This window comes from Macaca mulatta, chromosome 8 (genome assembly GCF_049350105.2).
Source record: "Macaca mulatta isolate MMU2019108-1 chromosome 8, T2T-MMU8v2.0, whole genome shotgun sequence".
In the NCBI taxonomy this organism is placed as follows: Eukaryota; Metazoa; Chordata; class Mammalia; order Primates; family Cercopithecidae; genus Macaca; species Macaca mulatta.
The window spans coordinates 77,737,480-77,756,512 of record NC_133413.1 but is presented as its reverse complement, the minus strand read 5'-3'; the positions used below and the strand labels follow the sequence as shown (position 1 = coordinate 77,756,512).

General features: G+C 38.9%; 1 protein-coding gene across 4 annotated transcripts; it reads left to right on the top strand.

The window, feature by feature from the left end:
* The first annotated feature begins 272 nt into the window (after positions 1–272).
* On the top strand, positions 273–18,668 carry COPS5 (COP9 signalosome subunit 5). Of its 4 annotated transcripts, none has more exons than XM_015145411.2 (8): positions 273–306; positions 2,971–3,205; positions 4,342–4,470; positions 5,110–5,175; positions 5,894–5,979; positions 11,154–11,265; positions 15,677–15,825; positions 18,430–18,668. In XM_015145411.2, the coding sequence occupies exons 2-8, from the start codon at positions 3,020–3,022 to the stop codon at positions 18,512–18,514; spliced, it is 813 nt and encodes a 270-aa protein (XP_015000897.1). In that variant the 5' UTR covers positions 273–306; positions 2,971–3,019; the 3' UTR covers positions 18,515–18,668. The 4 variants fall into 4 exon arrangements, with proteins under 4 accessions (XP_015000897.1, XP_077798650.1, XP_077798651.1 ...); XM_077942524.1 differs by having other exon boundaries at positions 273–566; NM_001260680.1 differs by having other exon boundaries at positions 283–558; positions 18,430–18,654.
* Positions 18,669–19,033: the final 365 nt, after the last annotated feature.

Here is a 19,033-nt window from a genome sequence, read left to right as displayed (position 1 = left end):
AGACCGAGCCTGCGCAGTACAAGCAGAGAAGGCAAATAACAGTTTCTGGAATAACGTTACATGCCCTTCTTCCGGTATGGAAGACTATACCATTCCCATACCCTATAATTCTGTTTGTTCTATTTCACACATACAATTTTCCGAGACAAGATGTTCTAATTTAAGTCACAAGAAGATTCGTCTCTCCCTATTCCTGTAACTGCTGCTTATATCGTCACGTCCCGGAAAGGTCCCTGTCTCTTCCCTGAATGGTCTCTACCAAGTTCACCTCCGGTTCTAGGTGTCATGGCTGCCCCGAGAGTCTAGGTAAGAGTTTGTTCCCGTGGTGCGGAGGGTCAAGGCCCACACCCGGAGACCTAGCGAGGTAAAGTTGCGTCTTGGTTGTAGAGACGACAACTTCTCCGCTTTCTCTGCAATGGCGGCGTCCGGGAGCGGTATGGCTCAGAAAACCTGGGAATTGGCCAACAATATGCAGGAAGCTCAGAGTATCGATGAAATCTACAAATACGACAAGAAACAGCAGCAAGAAATCCTGGCGGCGAAGCCCTGGACTAAGGAGTGAGGAGGTCCCTGGCGAGACGCAGGGGAGGGAAGGGTTGGCGGGAGTTTAAGAGACCCAGAGGGAGAGGGAGGTGAAAGGGGTGAAGAGCTTTCACCGACGGGGAGGGGAACAGAATATGCGCCTTGGATCTGCAAGTAGAGCCTAAGCCCTCCGCTGGGGCTTTGACTTCCCTTTCTGTCGCTTTAATCCATTTACCCCCGGATGATGTAAGGGGAGAACAACAAGCGGTGATTTAAGTTGTCACTTCTGAACGTCCGTATTGTCATATATGCCGCACACCCTGCCTTGAACCCAGTGTCGACATGCACCTTATTTGGGTCTTCAGCTATTCCCTTACTGGGGACCGCAGCTGTTTTCAGAAATCGAGTCAGCAGCTCAAGGTCTCAAAAATAGCTATGAGCTATTTTCTTTTATTTTCTTTTTTAACTAGAGGTGGGTCCTCGCTATGTCGCTCAGGCTGATCCCGAGCTCCTGCCTTCAAGCGATCCTCCCACCTTGGCCTTCCAAAATGCTGGAATTACAGGCGTGAGGCCTGGGTCTATAATAGTTTTTTGATTGCTGATAATTATTTCGGAGGCACACGGAGGCTCTACCTGGTCTCTACAATGTTACTCCATCAGTTCCTATAAGCCAGAAATTTTAAAAATAGAGCTTACGACTTTTTGCCCTTCAACAATACCCATTTTTCCCTGGGAGTGGTGACAAGTCGAGGGATCTTTACCCATAATATTTATGTTTTCCTGAGAGCATCTCCTGAGAGATTTCCTGCTCTCAGGAAAAGATAATTATTACGGGCTATGTTTGAGAGAGAGTAAAAGGAGCACAAAAGCTAATGGTTAGATAGAAATGAGAGCTGCAGTCAACAAGAGGACATACTTCTACTGCCTCACAGTTTTTTTTACAAAGCTAGCCTTGTCTCTCAGTATTCAGATTCCACAATGGTGAATTGCGGAAGCATCTAGCTAGAGATTTCCACGTCATTTAATCTTTATGACAACCCAGTACAGTATATCCATCCTTTTTTTACAAATTAAAAAACAAGCAAATACATTATGTAATTTATGATCACACTGAGATAAGTGAACTCTTAGCTGAGCAATAGTCAGACCTAAGATCAAACTTCACAGCTGTCACTAACTGGTTGACTGACCTTAGGAAATTTACTTATCCATCTTCATTTGTCATAGTATGGAAATAAGACCTACCTATTGGTATTGTCATAGAGATTAGGTGAGATAATGTATAAAAAGAGTCGTCTAGAATATATGTAATAGGAGCACAGTAACTTGTCTTTCTTCTTTTCTCCAGTAAAGGGAGAAGCCAAGATTTCGATTCATGTCTTGATTTCCAACATGAGGTCTACACATTTTTCAGCTTTTGGTTGAAATCTGGCAAAGCTTAGGAATTAAATTTGGATTCTTTCTGTGGGCAGACATCTAAAAAGGCTTTGTAGAGACGTTGACTGACTGCTCTGTAAGGCTGCTTAAGTTGCTTGGTTGTCTGCTTGTTTCTGTAGCAGGTTGTGCATTTTAGGTTTGTGTACTCTTAAATATTTGGAAACTGTCGGCCTGCTTCACTGTCTAATTGTGGCTCTAATTATATTCATCCTAGCTGTCTTGGGCTGCACTAATGAGACCAAAATGTAATTTTATTCAAGAGTTTAATTCATTGATGACCAACTCTGAAATAATGATCATAGAAGACTAGGATATTATGGCTACTTTTTAATTTGAGGCTGATATAACAGGGAAGCCCACCCTTCAACACTCTGTTCTTTGAGAGTAGGGTTAAGAGACAGGTTAATAATGCTGATAACAGCTAGCACTTATTAGGGTTCTAGTATGTGTAAGGTGCTAAGCTAAGCACTTTATATACATTATTTCATTTACTTTATCCTAATAACAATTATGACTATCCCTATTTACAGAAAAGGAAACCTAGGCATAGACATTACATGGTTGTCCCAATACCACAGCTAGGGAATGGCAATGTCAAGATTCAAACCTTAGCAGATGAATGTCAGAACCCACATTCTTAACCATTAGGCCAGAGGTTAGGCCTCAGAACAGTTAGGCACAACCATCCAAGCAGTCAGAATCCAAGATTGGGTGATTCCAGATTAATGGAGAAAAAGTCTATTGAACTGGTCATGTTACTCCCTTATTTAGCATATTAAAAAACTATTTCAGACTTTTCCCCTCCCCCAAGGGGGATGCATTGCAGGACTATAACATACTTATTGTTTCCAGCCTGCAAAAACTGTCCTTTTCTACTTTTTCTCCCCATAGTCTACACTCCCCTTCCATCGCTGTAAATTCCTTCAATACTTACTCTTTATCTTCATAAAAACTTTTCTGAAATTTTACTTTATATAAGAAATTTAATTACATTGTGATTTTGTTTTGCAGTCACCATTACTTTAAGTACTGCAAAATCTCGGCATTGGCTCTACTGAAGATGGTGATGCATGCCAGATCAGGAGGCAACTTGGAAGTGATGGGTCTGATGCTAGGAAAGGTGGATGGTGAAACCATGATCATTATGGACAGCTTTGCTTTGCCTGTGGAGGGCACTGAAACTCGAGTAAATGCTCAGGCTGCTGCATATGAATACATGGCTGCATACATAGAAAATGCCAAACAGGTAAAAATGTTGTTTCTTATAGTTTAGTAAGTGCAAGTTAGAGTCTCAAGGTGACTTTTGAGTTTCTAGACTTAAAATTATCCCCTTTATAGGAAATGTTATATTTAAATTTTAATGATTTATATGTAAAATGTACGAGATTAAAAGCCTGATAAGATTTATAGCATGGTTTTTTGTTTTTGTTTTTTGTGTTTTTTTTTTTCAAGACAGGGACTCGCTCTGTTGCCCAGGCTAGAGTGCAGTGGCGTGATCTTGGCTCACTGCAACCTCCACCTCCTGGGCTCAAGCAATTCTCCCTCCTCAGCCTCCTGAGTAGCTGGGACTACAGGCGTGCACCAGTAGGCCTGGATAATTTTTGTATTTTTAGTAGAGATGGGTTTTGCCGTGTTGGCCTGACTGGTCTCAAACTCCTGACTTCAAGTGATCTGCCCACCTTGGCCTACCAAAGTGCTGGGATTACAGACATGAGCCACCATGCCCTTCCATAATTTTTGTATTTTTAGTAGAGACAGGTTTTCTCTGTGTTGGCCAGGACAGGAGTGTTGGCCACTCCTGTCCTCAAGTGATCCACCCACCTCAGCCTCCCAAAGTGCTGGGATTATAGGCATGAGCCACTGCACCCGGTCTATGGCATGGATTTTATTTTTTTTTAAATAAACTCTCACACTTATTACCAGATATGTGTTTAAAATAAAAAATTTGGAAACAATCTAACTCAGTTACTGAGTATAAAACTGGCTAAATAAATTATGGTATATTCCATCAGTGGACTGCCAGGCAGCCTTTAAAAGAAAAAAAGAAAAAAAGGTAACCGTCATGTATATTGATGACTTATGTGAAGCAAACTCCAAAGCAGTTTATTGAGTGAAAAAGCAAAGTGTAAAACATTATTATTGTTACGTGGTATGCTACTGTGTGTGTTTTTATCAATCTATATATATGCAAAGAATATGTATTCTGTATACAAAGAATATCTCTAAGGGTAAGCAATTGCCTATAGATTTCACATCTGGGCTGATAAAACTGGGTAATTGAGGAGAAAGAGATGGGAAGGAGACTGGTTACCTTTATTGTACTGGTACCTTATAAATTAATTAAAGAGTAATCTTAAACTTTTTTGCCCCTTCATTTGTTAGGTTGGCCGCCTTGAAAATGCAATCGGGTGGTATCATAGCCATCCTGGCTATGGCTGCTGGCTTTCTGGGATTGATGTTAGTACTCAGATGCTCAATCAGCAGTTCCAGGAACCATTTGTAGCAGTGGTGGTAAGAATTTTAAAACTAGTTTAATTAAGTTCTTTATGAAGATTTGCTGAAGCAAGTATAATGAGAAATAATAACAGTGTAGTAAAGAGAAATTGCTCTGGTGTCAGTCTGCCTAGGTTTCAATGTGAATTCCATCTCCTAGAAGCTGAGACTTTGAGCAAGTGTTTTTAACCACTGTGTATCTCACTTCCCCCCTCTATAAAATGTGGATAGTCATAGCATCTATGTCTCAGTGCCAGCTCATCATAGGCATTCAATCAGTGTTGACTGATCTGAGATAAGCAGGAATTGCTAGAGCAGCTCTTATTATGTTCAGGGTGTTTTAAGTGCAATCCAGTTTTATGAGGAAGGTAGGAATTATTCATCTCTTAAAAGGAAAAAAGAAAACTTTAAAAAGAGATGAGCAAACCTTCAAATGATATTCTTAAATATTATAATAATTCTAATCTCTAAGTTAGCTGTGAGACACTTATATTACCCTCTTACTGAACTTCTTTGGTTTTTTGGTTTGTTTATTCTTATTTGGTTATTGTGTATGTATATAGTGTTATATGTATGTATACATTTCTAGGTTAATAATGTTTCAATAAAAGGCATACAGTTTTATATCAGTAAATATTAAATATATCTTTCTTATAGATTGATCCAACAAGAACAATATCTGCAGGGAAAGTGAATCTTGGCGCCTTTAGGACATACCCAAAGGTAACTTTTTTTTTTTTTTAAGAGATAGATAGAGTCTCACTGTGTTACCTAGGCTGGAGTACAGTGGCTATTCACAGGCATGATCATAGTGTACTACAGCCTTCATCTCCTAGGCTCAAGCCAACTCAGCCTCCCAAGTAGATGGGACTGTAGGAATGCTTAGTAATTTTTAAAATTATAAGTCCTTACATGTTTTAAATTCCAAATATTTGACTTATTATTAAAGACATTAGCAATATCTCTTTTTGTTAAAACAATTTAATAATATTTACAAAATAGTAAACTACCACAAGCTGTCCCTAGCAAAGGGTAATACATTTATGTTATATATTGTTAATTTTACTGGGAAAGCAGTCTTTAATAACCATCTGTGTGCCTGTGGCATTCTGACAGGTACTAGAGAAAAAACGAGCTAAATCTATAGGTCTGTTTCCTTCCCTGGCAGGAGCCTGCAATCTAAAATAGTTAATTAGAACAAAAGTACATCACCTAAGGAGAAGAAAAATAAATCTGTAAGCAAAATCCAGCCTATAGCCACCAAACAGGGTAGGGGGAAAGTAGAAACAGTATTTTTTTTTTTATTATTAGAATGCTCATGTTAAGTATTTGCCTCCCAAAATTAATAATCCTGTAATTAGAAAGCTGCATAGAAAACATGATGTTTTTCTCGTTTATATATATATATTTTTAATCTTCTGTTTGCCTCATTTTTGTTTAGGGCTACAAACCTCCTGATGAAGGACCTTCTGAGTACCAGACTATCCCACTTAATAAAATAGAAGATTTTGGTGTACACTGCAAACAGTAAGTAATTTAAAAAGATATCTGGGCCAGGCATGGTGACTCACACCTATAATCCCAGCACTTTGGGAAGCCAAAGTGAGAGAATTGCTTGAGGACAGGAATTCAACACTAGCCTGGGCAACATAGTGAGACCCCATCTCTACAAAACATGTTATAAAAGTTAGCCAGATGAGGTGGCACAGTCCTATAGTCCCAGCACTCAGGAGGCTGAAAGAAACCATAGATATCAACCAGTCCAAGGCCCTTTTTTACAGATGAGAAAAAAAGCACAAAATACATTTCATGATAGCTTTTACAATAATAGTATATGAATTTAGGTGAATGTTTGCATTTTTTAATTTTTTTTTTTTGCATTTTTTATTAATGTTTCAAACTAGCATGTCATTTGCCTTTTACACAACCTAAACATTTTTTCAATGTACAAGATACTTGGCCTATATAAAATTATGACAAGATAAAGATGGGTTCAGGGCCAGCTGACACTAGCATGTCTGCAGCCCTCAAAATATATAATTTCTACTGAACAAAGATTCTTTCTAATCTTTGAAAGATTTGAAAGATTAAAGAAGCCATATTAAAAAGTTAAAGTTATAAAGTATAAGAATTCTTACTAAAAACCACTGTATTACATACCTTCCCCCACGACCCACAAGACATAGTCTTGCTCTGTTGCCCATGCTGGAGTGCAGTAGCATGATCTTGGCTTACTGCAACCTCCACCACCTGGGTCCAAGCAATTCTCTTGCCTCAACATCCCAAGTAGCTGGGATTACAGGCGCATGCCACCACACCCAGCTAATTTTTGTATTTTTAGTAGAAACAGGGTTTCACCATGTCGGCCAGGCTGGTCTCAAACTCCTTACCTCGTGATCCACCTGCCTTGGCCTCCCAAAGTGCTGGGATTACAGGTGTGAGCCATCATGCCCAGCCTACATACTTTTTTTAATGGTGAATTTTATGATGTATGAATTATATCTTAAATTTTTTTAATGTTAAAGAAGTCAATGGGGACAGTTTTATCTACCTTCTAAAAATATCTCACCGCCTCTCTTACTATCATTTTCACCCAAGCCACTGCCATCTGGAGCCTCAGTCAAGCACTTGCTTTCTGGCAAGTCTTTCTACTTGTGCCCTTCACTTCTTAAAGCTCTGTTTTCAGCCAGACTGATTCTGTTAAGATCTGTAAGTCAGATCATACTCTTCCTTTTCAGAATGACTTCCCATCTCACCAAGAACAAGATCCTTAGTCCTTATCACAGACTACACAACTCTATCACTGAACTTTTGCTGGTCTGCAATCCAGCCATATTGACTTCCTTATGGTTTGTCAAATGTGCCAGCAGGCTCATGGCTCAGGGCACTGGCACTTGCTGTTCCCTCTGCCTAGAACACTCTTATTTCCATGTGGCTCACTTAACTACTTTAAGCATTGAGTATCTGTTTACAGGGTCGTCCTAATAGAAAATGTTCATTAGTTCATTAGGCATGATCATGATGTACTATTTTATCTATGTAAAATAACACCTTCTGTTTCCTCTTTCCCCGCTTTTTCTTCTTAGCACTTGTAACCATCTGATATGTTTTGACATATTTTTTTCTGACCCCTTTAGAATGTGAACACAAATTTACTGCTGTATCCTTGGATTTGAAACAGGGCATACCACATAGAAGAGTGGGCACCAAAAAAAATTACTGCTTATAAATGATTATCTAGTGCCCCCTTTTCTCTGTACCACTTATCCCAACTTCAAAGAATACTTTGGCTACCATTGTGCTACTACTGCTCTTATTTTTCTGTTTAGAGGTTCTTAGAAAATTCTAGAATTTCTAAAATTGAATTTTTAAATATATGTGGTTTTCAATAATCTCTGACATATTTCTGTAAATACAATTCTCTCCCTTTGTTTTTTGGTTTCTGTTTTTTTATTTGAGATGGAGTCTCACTAGGTTGGCCAGGGACTACAGGCACACCATCGTGCCCGGTTATAGAAAAAATACATATTCAGATAGAGGTTTAGTGTTAATTATTTAATTTGCCCTATTAAAAGGAATTTAAATAATTCCTGTTTGAGAGACTTGCTCCTAAGCCTGGAAACACCTTTGCTGTGATACTTTAATCTTCAGAGGAACTCTCAATTTTTTTTATTTATATTGAGTTGCAGTGGTATCAAAGGTTTATACTTTGAAACAAAAAAGATTGAGATACTTTATGTTTTCTGTATTCAAACAGATCTAATTTCCCTGTTTGTCTATTTCATTAGTTTATCCTTCTGTCTTCTTTAAATAACTTTTTTTAAAAGATCTTGTTGTATACCAAGCCTTAAATAACTTTCTTTTGTCTAATACCTTACCTTGCCACTCTGAAATATGAGCCTACCAAAGAGGGATAGCTACTTTGCTGGCAGCCTACATTGCTAAAGACTAGAATTTTGAACCTAGAATTGCTAGAATATTCAAAAATGATCTTTTTTTTTTTTGAGACGGAGTCTCGCTCTGTCGCCCAGGCTGGAGTGCAGTGGTGCGATCTCGGCTCACTGCAAGCTCCGCCTCCCAGGTTCACGCCATTCTCCTGCCTCAGCCTCCCGAGTAGCTGGAACTACAGGCGCCCGCCACCACGCCCGGCTAATTTTTTGTATTTTTAGTAGAGATGGGGTTTCACCGTGTTAGCCAGGATGGCCTGGATCTCCTGACCTCGTGATCTGCCCACCTCAGCCTCCCAAAGTGCTGGGATTACAGGCATGAGCCACCATGCCCAGCCCAAAAATGTTCTTTTTTGTGTGTGTGATGGAGTCGCACACTGTTGCCCAGGCTGCAGTACAGTTGCGCCGTCACGGCTCACTGCAACCTCTGCCTCCCAGGTTCAAGTGATTCTCCTGCCTCAGCCTCCAAAGTAGCTGGGATTACAAGCACGCACCACCACACCCAGCTAATTTTTGTATTTTTAGTAGAGACAGGGTTTCACCATGTTGGCCAGGCTGGTCTCGAACTCCTGACCTCAGGTGATCTGCCTGCCTCAGCCTCCCAAAGTGCTGGGATTACAGGCATGAGCCACTGCGCCCAGCATGATGTCTTTAATTTATTATGTTTTATTTCTTCACTGCTGAACTTTAATCAGTAAACATTTTTGCACTTTGGGAGTCTGAGGTGGGTGGATCACTTGAGGTCAGGCGTTCGAGACCAGCCTAGACAACATGGTGAAACCCCATCCCTGCTAAAAATACAAAAAATTAGCTGGGCATGGTGGTGGGCACCTATAATCCCAGCTACTCGGGAGGCTACGGCAGGACGATCACTTAAACCCGGGAGGCAAACGTTGCAGTGAGCCCAGATTGTGCCACTGCACACCAGCCTAAGTGACAGAGCGAGATGCGGCTCAGAAAAAGCAGTCTGTTTTTAAAAGGGTGCCCATGTGTCTTTATCTTTTGCACCACTAACCTCTGAGTCTGAACCTCTCTCTCTTCTCATCTGCCCTTCTGCAGTGGCTTCCTTTGTGGAATCCCTGCCTCTAGTTTCTCTCCTGTAACATCTCCCAATGGTACTGCCACAGCCAGGCTTCTATAAAACACCCGTTTGACTGTATTATTACTCTACTCAAGTACCTTCCATTCTACTCAAGCACCTTCCAAGAGTCCCAGGTATCTACAGGATAAAGTTTAAATTTCTTTCTTTTTTTTTTTTTTTAAGACAGAGTCTCGCTCTTGTGCAGGCTGTAGTGCAATGGCGCGATCTTCGCTCACTGCAACCTCCACCTCCCGGGTTCAAGTGATTCTTCTGCCTCTGCCTCCCAAAGTTTGGCCAGGTACTGTGGCTCCCAGCACTTTGGGAGGCCAAGGCAGGCAGATCACCTGAGGTTGGGAGTTCAAGACCAGCCTGACCAACATCGTGAAACCCCATCTCTACTAAAAATACAAAAATTAGCTGGGCGTGGTGGAGGGTGCCTGTAGTCCCAGCTACTTGGGAGGCTGAGGCAGGAGAATCGCTTGAACTCAGGAAGCAGAGGTTATGGTGAGCTGTGATCGCGCCATTGCACTCCAGCCTGGGCAACCAAGCAAGACTCCATCTCAAAAAAAAAAAAAAAAATGTTCTTAACCTTTTATGTAACATCCTTCACCACCTAGACCCCAGCATAGCTTTCTAGCTTCCCCTCACATAATTCTTCTCTTGCTAAATTTTCCAGCTAAACCCATTGCCTTATTATCCCTTACATGTCTTTCCTTTTCGTGTGTTGATGCTCTCTGCCTAATGCCCTCCTTGCTCTCCACATATCCGTACCATAGACTCAAAAATGGTTACCCTACACCTTGCCTTTTCCCTGAGGCTTCTCAGGCAGTTCTAGCTCCAAGTGATCACTTGAGCTCCTCTATATGAAGAATACTGATTAATCTCTAACCTTTAGTTGGTAGGTGATTCATTTTATATAGCACTGTAGCATCACTTATTGTTATTCAATGTATATCTTCATATTTAATTTTTTTGTGGGTTTAGACCACATCCCCCATATAAATGTTGAGTTCCTTAAGGTAAAGATGTCTCTTATCCTTTTTTATATCCGTTGATACACGAAGCATGTGTAAGTTTAAGATGTAAGTTTACATCTTAAAAATACATATATTTTTCAGACATTTAACTAGATTTTTCCTTACTATGCCCTGATGATAAATTAGGCACCTTTGAAAGTGGGAGCAATTACTTTGGATGCCTTAAGGACCTACCTTAAAATTTGCTTTTCAAAAAGCAGTAGGTCCTAACTGGGGAATTAGGAAGGGAATAATGGAATCCACATGTCATTTTTATTATTTTAAAGAGACTAACAAAAATTATAGTTGACTCTAGAGAGGCAGCTCATTAAGTTTATGTGCTGTTGGCTTAATTTATGAACTCAGTAACAGGAATAAACTTGTCATTCAGAAGTTTTGACTGGTTGTTAATAACATTTTGGGAATTTCTGGGCTCTACAGAAAAAAAGGAATAAAACAAGAAGTTTAGTAGGAGATTTGGATCCACAACCCTTGAAGTGTGAGGAAACCATGGTTAGCTCTTGCCTCATTGGAATAAAAACTAAAACATGAATATTTGAGAATAAAGTGTAATTCACTTAAAACTAGCCATAACTTTTATGTGATGTAGTTGAATATTTTTTTTTACTTACTAAATTTTGTGCTTTTATTTCATAGATATTATGCCTTAGAAGTCTCATATTTTAAATCTTCTTTGGATCGCAAATTGCTCGAGCTGTTGTGGAATAAATATTGGGTGAATACGTTGAGTTCCTCTAGCTTGCTTACTGTAAGTACTATACTTGTAAGGAATGCATTTGAATTTTATCTAAGCTCCATAGACCTTTAATATCTCAAACACTGTTTCACAGAAAGGCTGTACCTGACTTGGCCAAGACACCAGGGCTAGGGTGGGATTCTGCACCACCAGAGCTGGATTAGGATGCTAGGCCAATTCAGGATCTGTGTCATGACTCACAGAGACCAAGTCTAAGTAGCAAATAGAGTGTCCAGATCAGGGTGAGATCTGCCCCTGCCATAAAGAGATTTATGGATAAAAAAAAAATACACATACTGATTTTTGTGTGTCAAGTGTCTCAGCTTGGACTCTTGATTACAAGTAACAGGATACCTAATGAAACTAGCTTAAACAACAAAGGGAATTGTCTAAGTTGCAAAGTTGAGGAATAGGGCTTAACTCAGGCACAGCTAAGTTTGCATTCAAACAATATTATGAGGTCTTGGTTTTTTTTCTCTCTCTTAGCATTGATTTCATCTTAGTTACCACTACTTTTAGGCTTCATGTGAAAGCAAGACAGCAGCTTTAGCTTTAGACCTCCAAGCCTCTCAGTTTCATGTTCAAAGAGAAGATCAAGATACACACACACACACATACTCAAACACACACTCACATATTCCCAGGCAAAACTTCATTGTGTCTGACTGGCTTTACTTAATCACATGCCTATCTTTAGGCCTGGTGTGGGCCAACTGAATAAGCTTGATGAGTGGCTAGGGCCACAGCAAGTGCTTTACTGCTGGGCCACATCGTAGAAAACTCCTTCAGGAGCTCAAGGACTAAAAATGGGTAAGGAGAGGTTCCCACAGGGAATCAGAATAGCATTACTTTAAAGCAGTAGATACTGGGAGACACATCGCAGTATATATCTATATAGTGGTTAGAACCACAGGATTTAGAATTAAATAAACTGGGTTTGGAGAATATGAGCTACAGCAGCAGGAGTCATAGCAGGACCAGCACTTAGAAGTTTCTTAAGCTCTTTGATCGAGTATTGGTTGAAAGGAATACAGCTGAAACTGTAACCAAAGGAGGCATTACACTTCCAGAAAAATCTTAAGGTAAAGCATTGCTAGCAACGGTAGTAGCTGTTGGATTGAGCTTTCAAGGAAAAGGTGGATTCAGCCAGTTAATGTGAAAGTTAGAGATAAAGAATTATTCTCCCAGAATATGGAGGCACCAAAGTAGAGAACTACTTTGCCACTCTTCAGGTTTATTCAGTTGACCTGGAAGGCCAAGGATTTGATTTTTTTTTTTTTTTTTTTTTTTTTTTTTTGAGACAGGGTCTCTGTCTGTTGTCCAGGCTAATGTGGTGGCACGATCTCAGCTCACTGCAGCCTCAACCTCCCAGGCTTGAGCGATCCTCCCACCTCAGCCTCCCAAGTAGCTGGTATTACAAGGGTGAGCCACCACACCTGGCTAATTTTTGTATCTTTTTGTGGAGACAGGGTTTTGCCATGTTGCCCAAGCTGGCTTCATGAACTCCTAGGTTTGAGCAATCTGCCCACCTTGGCCTCCCAAAGTGCTAGCATTACAGGCTGTGAGCCACCATGCCTAGCCAGATTATTTCTTATTTAGAGATGCTGACATTCTTAGAAAGTATGTAGACTGAAGTAAATCACTATTGAAATGCCATCAACATGAAGTTGCTCATTGCACTTAAGTTCCGAAATATTTAATTATGTAAATTTCCATGTCTCTTCTATAATAAATGATATCTATACTAAAAAATAAAATTGACTTTGAAAACAACTCTGTCACTTTACTAGTTCTGAGTGACTTTCAGAAAGTTATTTAATGTGACTAAGCATTTCTTTGTTGTGAAATGGTGATATACTACATACATCATTAAGTACTCTGAGAGAATTAAATGGGCTACTTTATATAAAGCAATTAGTAAAGTGTCTGGCATATAATAAAGCCTCAGTAAATGATTTTTTTTTAATTTGGTGCATTATATTCATGGGAAAAGACTTCACTTAAGCCTGTTATTTACTGGAATTTTTTTTAGGCTAGTCAAGTGAAGCAGTGTATTTACTGTTATTTTAAATACAACTCTGACAAGCTTTCTGTTCTTTTTTTTCTTTTTTCCTTTTTTTTTAAATTTTATTTTATTTTGAGACAGGATCTCACTCTGTTGCCCAGGCTGAAGTACAGTGGTACAATCACATCTCACTATAGCCTGGACCTCCTGGACTTAGTTGATTTTCCCACCTCAGCCTCCTGAGTAGCTGGGACTACAGGGATGTACACCACCATGCCTGACTAATTTTCTGTATTTTTTCATAGAGACAGGGTTTCACCATGTTGTCCAGGGTAGTCTGGAGCTCCTGGGCACAAGTCTTCTACCCACCTCGGCCTCACAAAGTGCTGGGATTACAGGCATGAGCCATGGCAACCAGCATTTGTTCTTATTTCTTATCTTTAGTAGTCAGAAGTAGCAAATTAGGATGGAGAATGATCATAATAGCAAATATGTGTTACATGCTTCCTATGTGCCAGACACTGCTAAGTGCTTTATATGTGTTGTTTCCTTAGAGGCAAGTATACTAATAGCAGCCAGAAGTGACACCTGATGGCAAGGGGAGAAAACACTGTAAGACCAGAGCAGTCTGAACCTTTGTATAAGGCAAGCAGATCTACCTACTCAGCCCAATGTCTGTCCCTGTATTCCAGCACTGCATAGATGAGGACATTAATAATCAAGAAAAGGTTAAATTACATTTCTGCCTTTTTTTTGTTTTATGTATAGTACATTGCAGCATTTTAAGAACAAATATGTAGACATATGTTCAACTTCTCTCTTCCCCCAGCTAAGGAAGTTAATTATAGCATGTAACCTAAGTTATTTTCTAATTTAAGAAATTAGTTTACTATATTCATTTTGTGTACATTTGAAATGTAATTGGATATCTTTTATTGTCATTTTAATAGTATAACTATTTCTGGTAGCCTATGTTTTTATGGCTTAAATAGCTCTATAAACTTTAGGGTTTTTTCCAAGTCTGTGGGAGGAAAAACATACTGGTTTCCTAAACCATTTAGATCCAGACAAAATGAATATACTTGCATCTTTTAAAAATACTAAGTTTGTAAAAGTCACTGGAAGAACTGGTATGGCAGCAAATAACTTTTCTTGTTTGGTGACTGACTGTCTTTCCTTGCAAGCTGAGCAAATAGAATGACATGCTACTTTTTGCCAACTAGTTTATTTCCTCTTCACACTCTTCTATTGAAGATCTAGGAAAGAAATATAATGTATACTTAATAACTTTGTGAAATTTTTTTGTGTGTTTTAGACTACAATTAAAAAAGTATACCCCATAAAAATATTGGTAAAATATGTAATATTATAGTTTTTCAAATGTAGGTATACATGTAAGCATATAGCAATGCTCTGTAATTGTGGTTAAAGCTAAATGAAGAGATTATAAATGTGTTTGTTTTCTTCTTTATATTGCTCTACATTTTCCAAATTTTTTTGTATAATTATTAATTTTGTAACCAGAAAAGATTTTTTGTTTGTTTGTTTGTTTGTTTTTTAAAGACAGAGTTTTGCTCTTGTTGCCCAGGCTAGAGTACAATGGCACAATTTCGGCTCACTGCAACCTCCGCCTCCTGGGTTCAAGTGATTCTCCTGCCTCAGCCTCCCAAGTAGCTGGGATTACAGGCTCCTGCCACCACGCCCAGCTATTTTTTTTTGTATTTTTAGTAGAGATGGGGTTTCATCTTGTTGGCCAGGCTGGTCTCAAACTCCTGACCTCAGGTGATCCACCTGCCTCAGCCTCTCAAAATGCGGATTATAGGCATGAGCCACCGCGCCCGACCCAGAAAAGCTTTTAAAATATTATTTTTATCAATATTGTCATAAATACTAATTCTAAAAGTTCAACAAAAATAATAGCAAAATTAGCTAATATTACTAAGCCTTTACTAGGTGTCATGGACAGTGCCAAAAACTTTATATGCATTACTTCATTTAATTTTCACTGTAGCTCTAAGGTAGGAATTATCGACTCCCTTACCATTTTCAGAAGAGAACCTGGAGGCATACCTCAGGCCTTCAACTAATCTGCCATACTTCCAGAACTTGGACTTAGGTCTGTATACTTGACAGCCTCCCATAATAACAAATATTAGATTTAAGCAGTCAAGGAGAAAAATTCCAAGTAATCTTGAAATTATAAAAGGGAAAACATCTATCTACACTTGAACTACCTGAATTTGGAAGCAGATTTGCAAATGTAATTTGATTTCTCTTCTCACTGACTATTCACTCAGATTTTATAGTGGAATTCTTTGCAAATGAAATATTCTTTGTAGGAAATTAGTTTACATTAAAATAGATTTTTTAAATGGTAGACTTATGTTTTGTAGTGACACAATACCATTTTCCCCACAGAATGCAGACTATACCACTGGTCAGGTCTTTGATTTGTCTGAAAAGTTAGAGCAGTCAGAAGCCCAGCTGGGACGAGGGAGTTTCATGCTGGGTTTGGAAACGCATGACAGAAAATCAGAAGACAAACTTGCCAAAGCTACGAGAGACAGGTAAGAGTAAATCTGTAAGATTCTTGTTGCCCCTAACTCTTTTTCTTTCAAAATTTGCAAACAATAGTAGGATTCAGATTCCTTATGGCTCAACTTAGTTACGACTTAGAACGGTACCTGAATATTAACTTCTTGGAAACTTTAGGAGCTGTCAGACACAAGTTTTAACTTTGAAAAATTTAGGATACATCAGGTAAGAACATTAAAAGGCTTAAATCAAAGATCTAAGCAGTGTTATGGAACACTCCCAGTCACCCTTTCTAAGTTCAACTAGAAAGTGTAACAAAACCAGCCCTTCAGTGGATCTTTAAAGTGTGTGTGTGTGTGTGTGTGTGTGTGTGTGTAACTAGAAAGTGTAACAAAACCAGCCCTTCAGTGGATCTTTAAAGTGTGTGTGTGTGTGTGTGTGTGTGTGTGTGTGTGTGTGTGTGTAACTAGGATTTCTTTTTTTTGAGACAGAGTCTTGCTCTGTCACCCAGGCTGGAGTACAATGGTACCATGGTGTGATCTTGGCTCACTGCAACCTCCGCCTACTGGATGCAAGCAATTCTCCTGCCTCAGCCTCCTAGGTAACTGGGAATATAGGCACCCACCATCATGCCTGGCTAATTTTTTTGTATTTTTTGTAGAGATGGGGTTTCACCATGTTGGCCAGGCTGGTCTTGAACTCCTGACCTCAGGTGATCCACCCACCTGGGCCTCCCAAAGTGCTGGGATTACAGGCACGAACCACCGCGCCCAGCCAAAATTAGGATTTCTTAAATTTATAATATTTTAATATTCAATAAAGCTTTAAATCCTAAGATATTACGGAAGTGATTGTCTCTCTCTCAAATTGTGCTTCTAAAACAGTAATTTAGTATCCCAAATTTTACTACCAAAGATTTTATTAGGAACAAATTTGGGATATGTTCTCTAATAACTTATGAAATAATTATGTGGACCTTCAGATATATAGGCTATACAAAGTTGCATAGATTAACAACATTTACTTTCACAGAAATTTGAATTTTAGGCTGGGCACAGTGGCTCACACCTGTAATCCCAGCACTTTGGGAGGCCAAGGCAGGCAGATCACCTGAGGTCAGGAGTTCAAGACCAGCCTGGCCAACATGGTAAAAGCCCGTCTCTACTAAAAATACAAAAATTAGCCAGGCGTGGTGGCGGGCGCCTGTAATCCCAGCTACTCGGGAGGCCATGGCAGGAGCATCGCCTCAACCCAGGAGGTGGAGATTGCAGCAAGCCAAGATGGCGCCATTTCACTCCAGCCTGGCCAACAAGAGTGAACCTCTGTCTCAAAAAAAGAAAGAAAGAAAAGAAATTTGAATTGTAATGCAATAATTAGGGGCAGAAAGGAAGGGAGAACTACATTGACTTCTATACACACTTACATGTTGGTATCTATTTTAAGAACTGGTTTGGTTTATAGGGAAAAGAGGAGAAAAGGGTCCCTGAAGTGCATCCTGGGATTGGAGGTCATTTTGGGTTAGCCTTATTTCACTGCCATCTACTCAGTGGGTTTTTAGAAGGTAGAGCTAGTGGCCTGCATAAAAGTTGCATTTTTCGGCTGGGCATGGTGACACATGCTTATAATACCAGCACTTTGGGAGGCCAAGGCAGGCATATTGCTTGAGCTCAAGAGTTCAAAACCAGCCTGGGCAACATGGCAAAACCCCATCTCTGCAAAAATTACAAAAAAAATTAGCTGGGCATGGTGGCACACATCTGTGGTTCCAGCTACTTAGGAGCCTGAGGCACAAGAATCACTGGAGCCTAGGAGGCAGAGGTTGCGGTGACCCATGATTGTGCCACTGCACTCCAGCCTGGGTGACAGAGTGAGACACTGTCTCCAAAAAAAAGTATTTTTCGTTGGCATTAGTTGTCATTTTAGATACTTGCTTTGAGTGTGTGTTTTGTTCCTCTGTCTTTATGTATGTAATTTATCAGTTTATCTACATTTATTTCTCAATGTCTTATGAAGCAAAAATTTTACTATGGCAATGTCTTCAATTATATAAGAAATAGAACAGAAGTAGTAATCAAAAGTAGAGTATTTTCCTTTTTGCGGTAGCTTTACAAGAATTGCATCTCTTCTGAATATTGATGGGGTTTTTTCATTGCTTTTTGCCTTATACTTTTTATCATTTCTAAAATCCAAGGCCTTCACCCGCTAATCTAACTTTGACTTCTAATTGTTGGAGGACAATTGCTTGTGATTGTTTCAGGAAAAAAATAGTATTCTTCAAAATTATTTTTCAAATTATCCCAAGTAATAAACAAGGAATAACAGATTATAATGTAATATAATATTGGAATCAATCTCTAATTACAGGTTTGTATAATTTTACTCACCTTCTAAAACAGAACAATTGTATCAAATTTTATGTGTCATTCTCTTGTGAAAGTTCTAGTAAGTAATGAAATGGTTAAAAAGACATGTGGAAGACTAATAAAATAACAAGGGAAAACTTCACATTGGGGTGGTTTGAGAAGTATGAATAAAACCAAACTCATTGGAGTTACATGGATGGATTGGGGCTGATCTTGTGTGTTTGAAATAGTTTTCAATTTATGACATCATGTGATGTGTGTTTTGTTTTCCAGCTGTAAAACTACCATAGAAGCTATCCATGGATTGATGTCTCAGGTTATTAAGGATAAACTGTTTAATCAAATTAACATCTCTTAAACGGTCTCTGAGAAGTACTTTACCTGAAAGACAGTATGAGAAAAATATTCAAGTAACACTTTAAAACCAGTTACCCAAAATCTGATTAGAAGTATAAGGTGCTCTGAAGTGTCCTAAATATTAACATCCTGTAATAAAACTCTTTAAAATGAAATTGTCCTTTCATTTTTTTGTGGGAAGATTCACAATATTTTTCTAGTATCCATTATGGTTCCTGAATATGAGAGAAAAGATATTTATTAGAACTTTCTATTTTTAAGAGTTTAAACTAACTAAATTAGTCAAAGAATTTCAGCATTTCACTTGCCATACTGTCAGAACCACTTTTCAATTTGTCCCTTCTTTTGACTGTCTATAAGTAAAATATAATTTAACAGTTAATTATTTTAATAATGTAACAGGAACACTTTTAATGTTCCCACAAAACATTAGCTGAGTGGTACCATAAATTATTTTCCTGAAAATCAAATATTTATTAGAGACAGCCTAGCACAGGGTATCTAGTCCTTCACATATTCA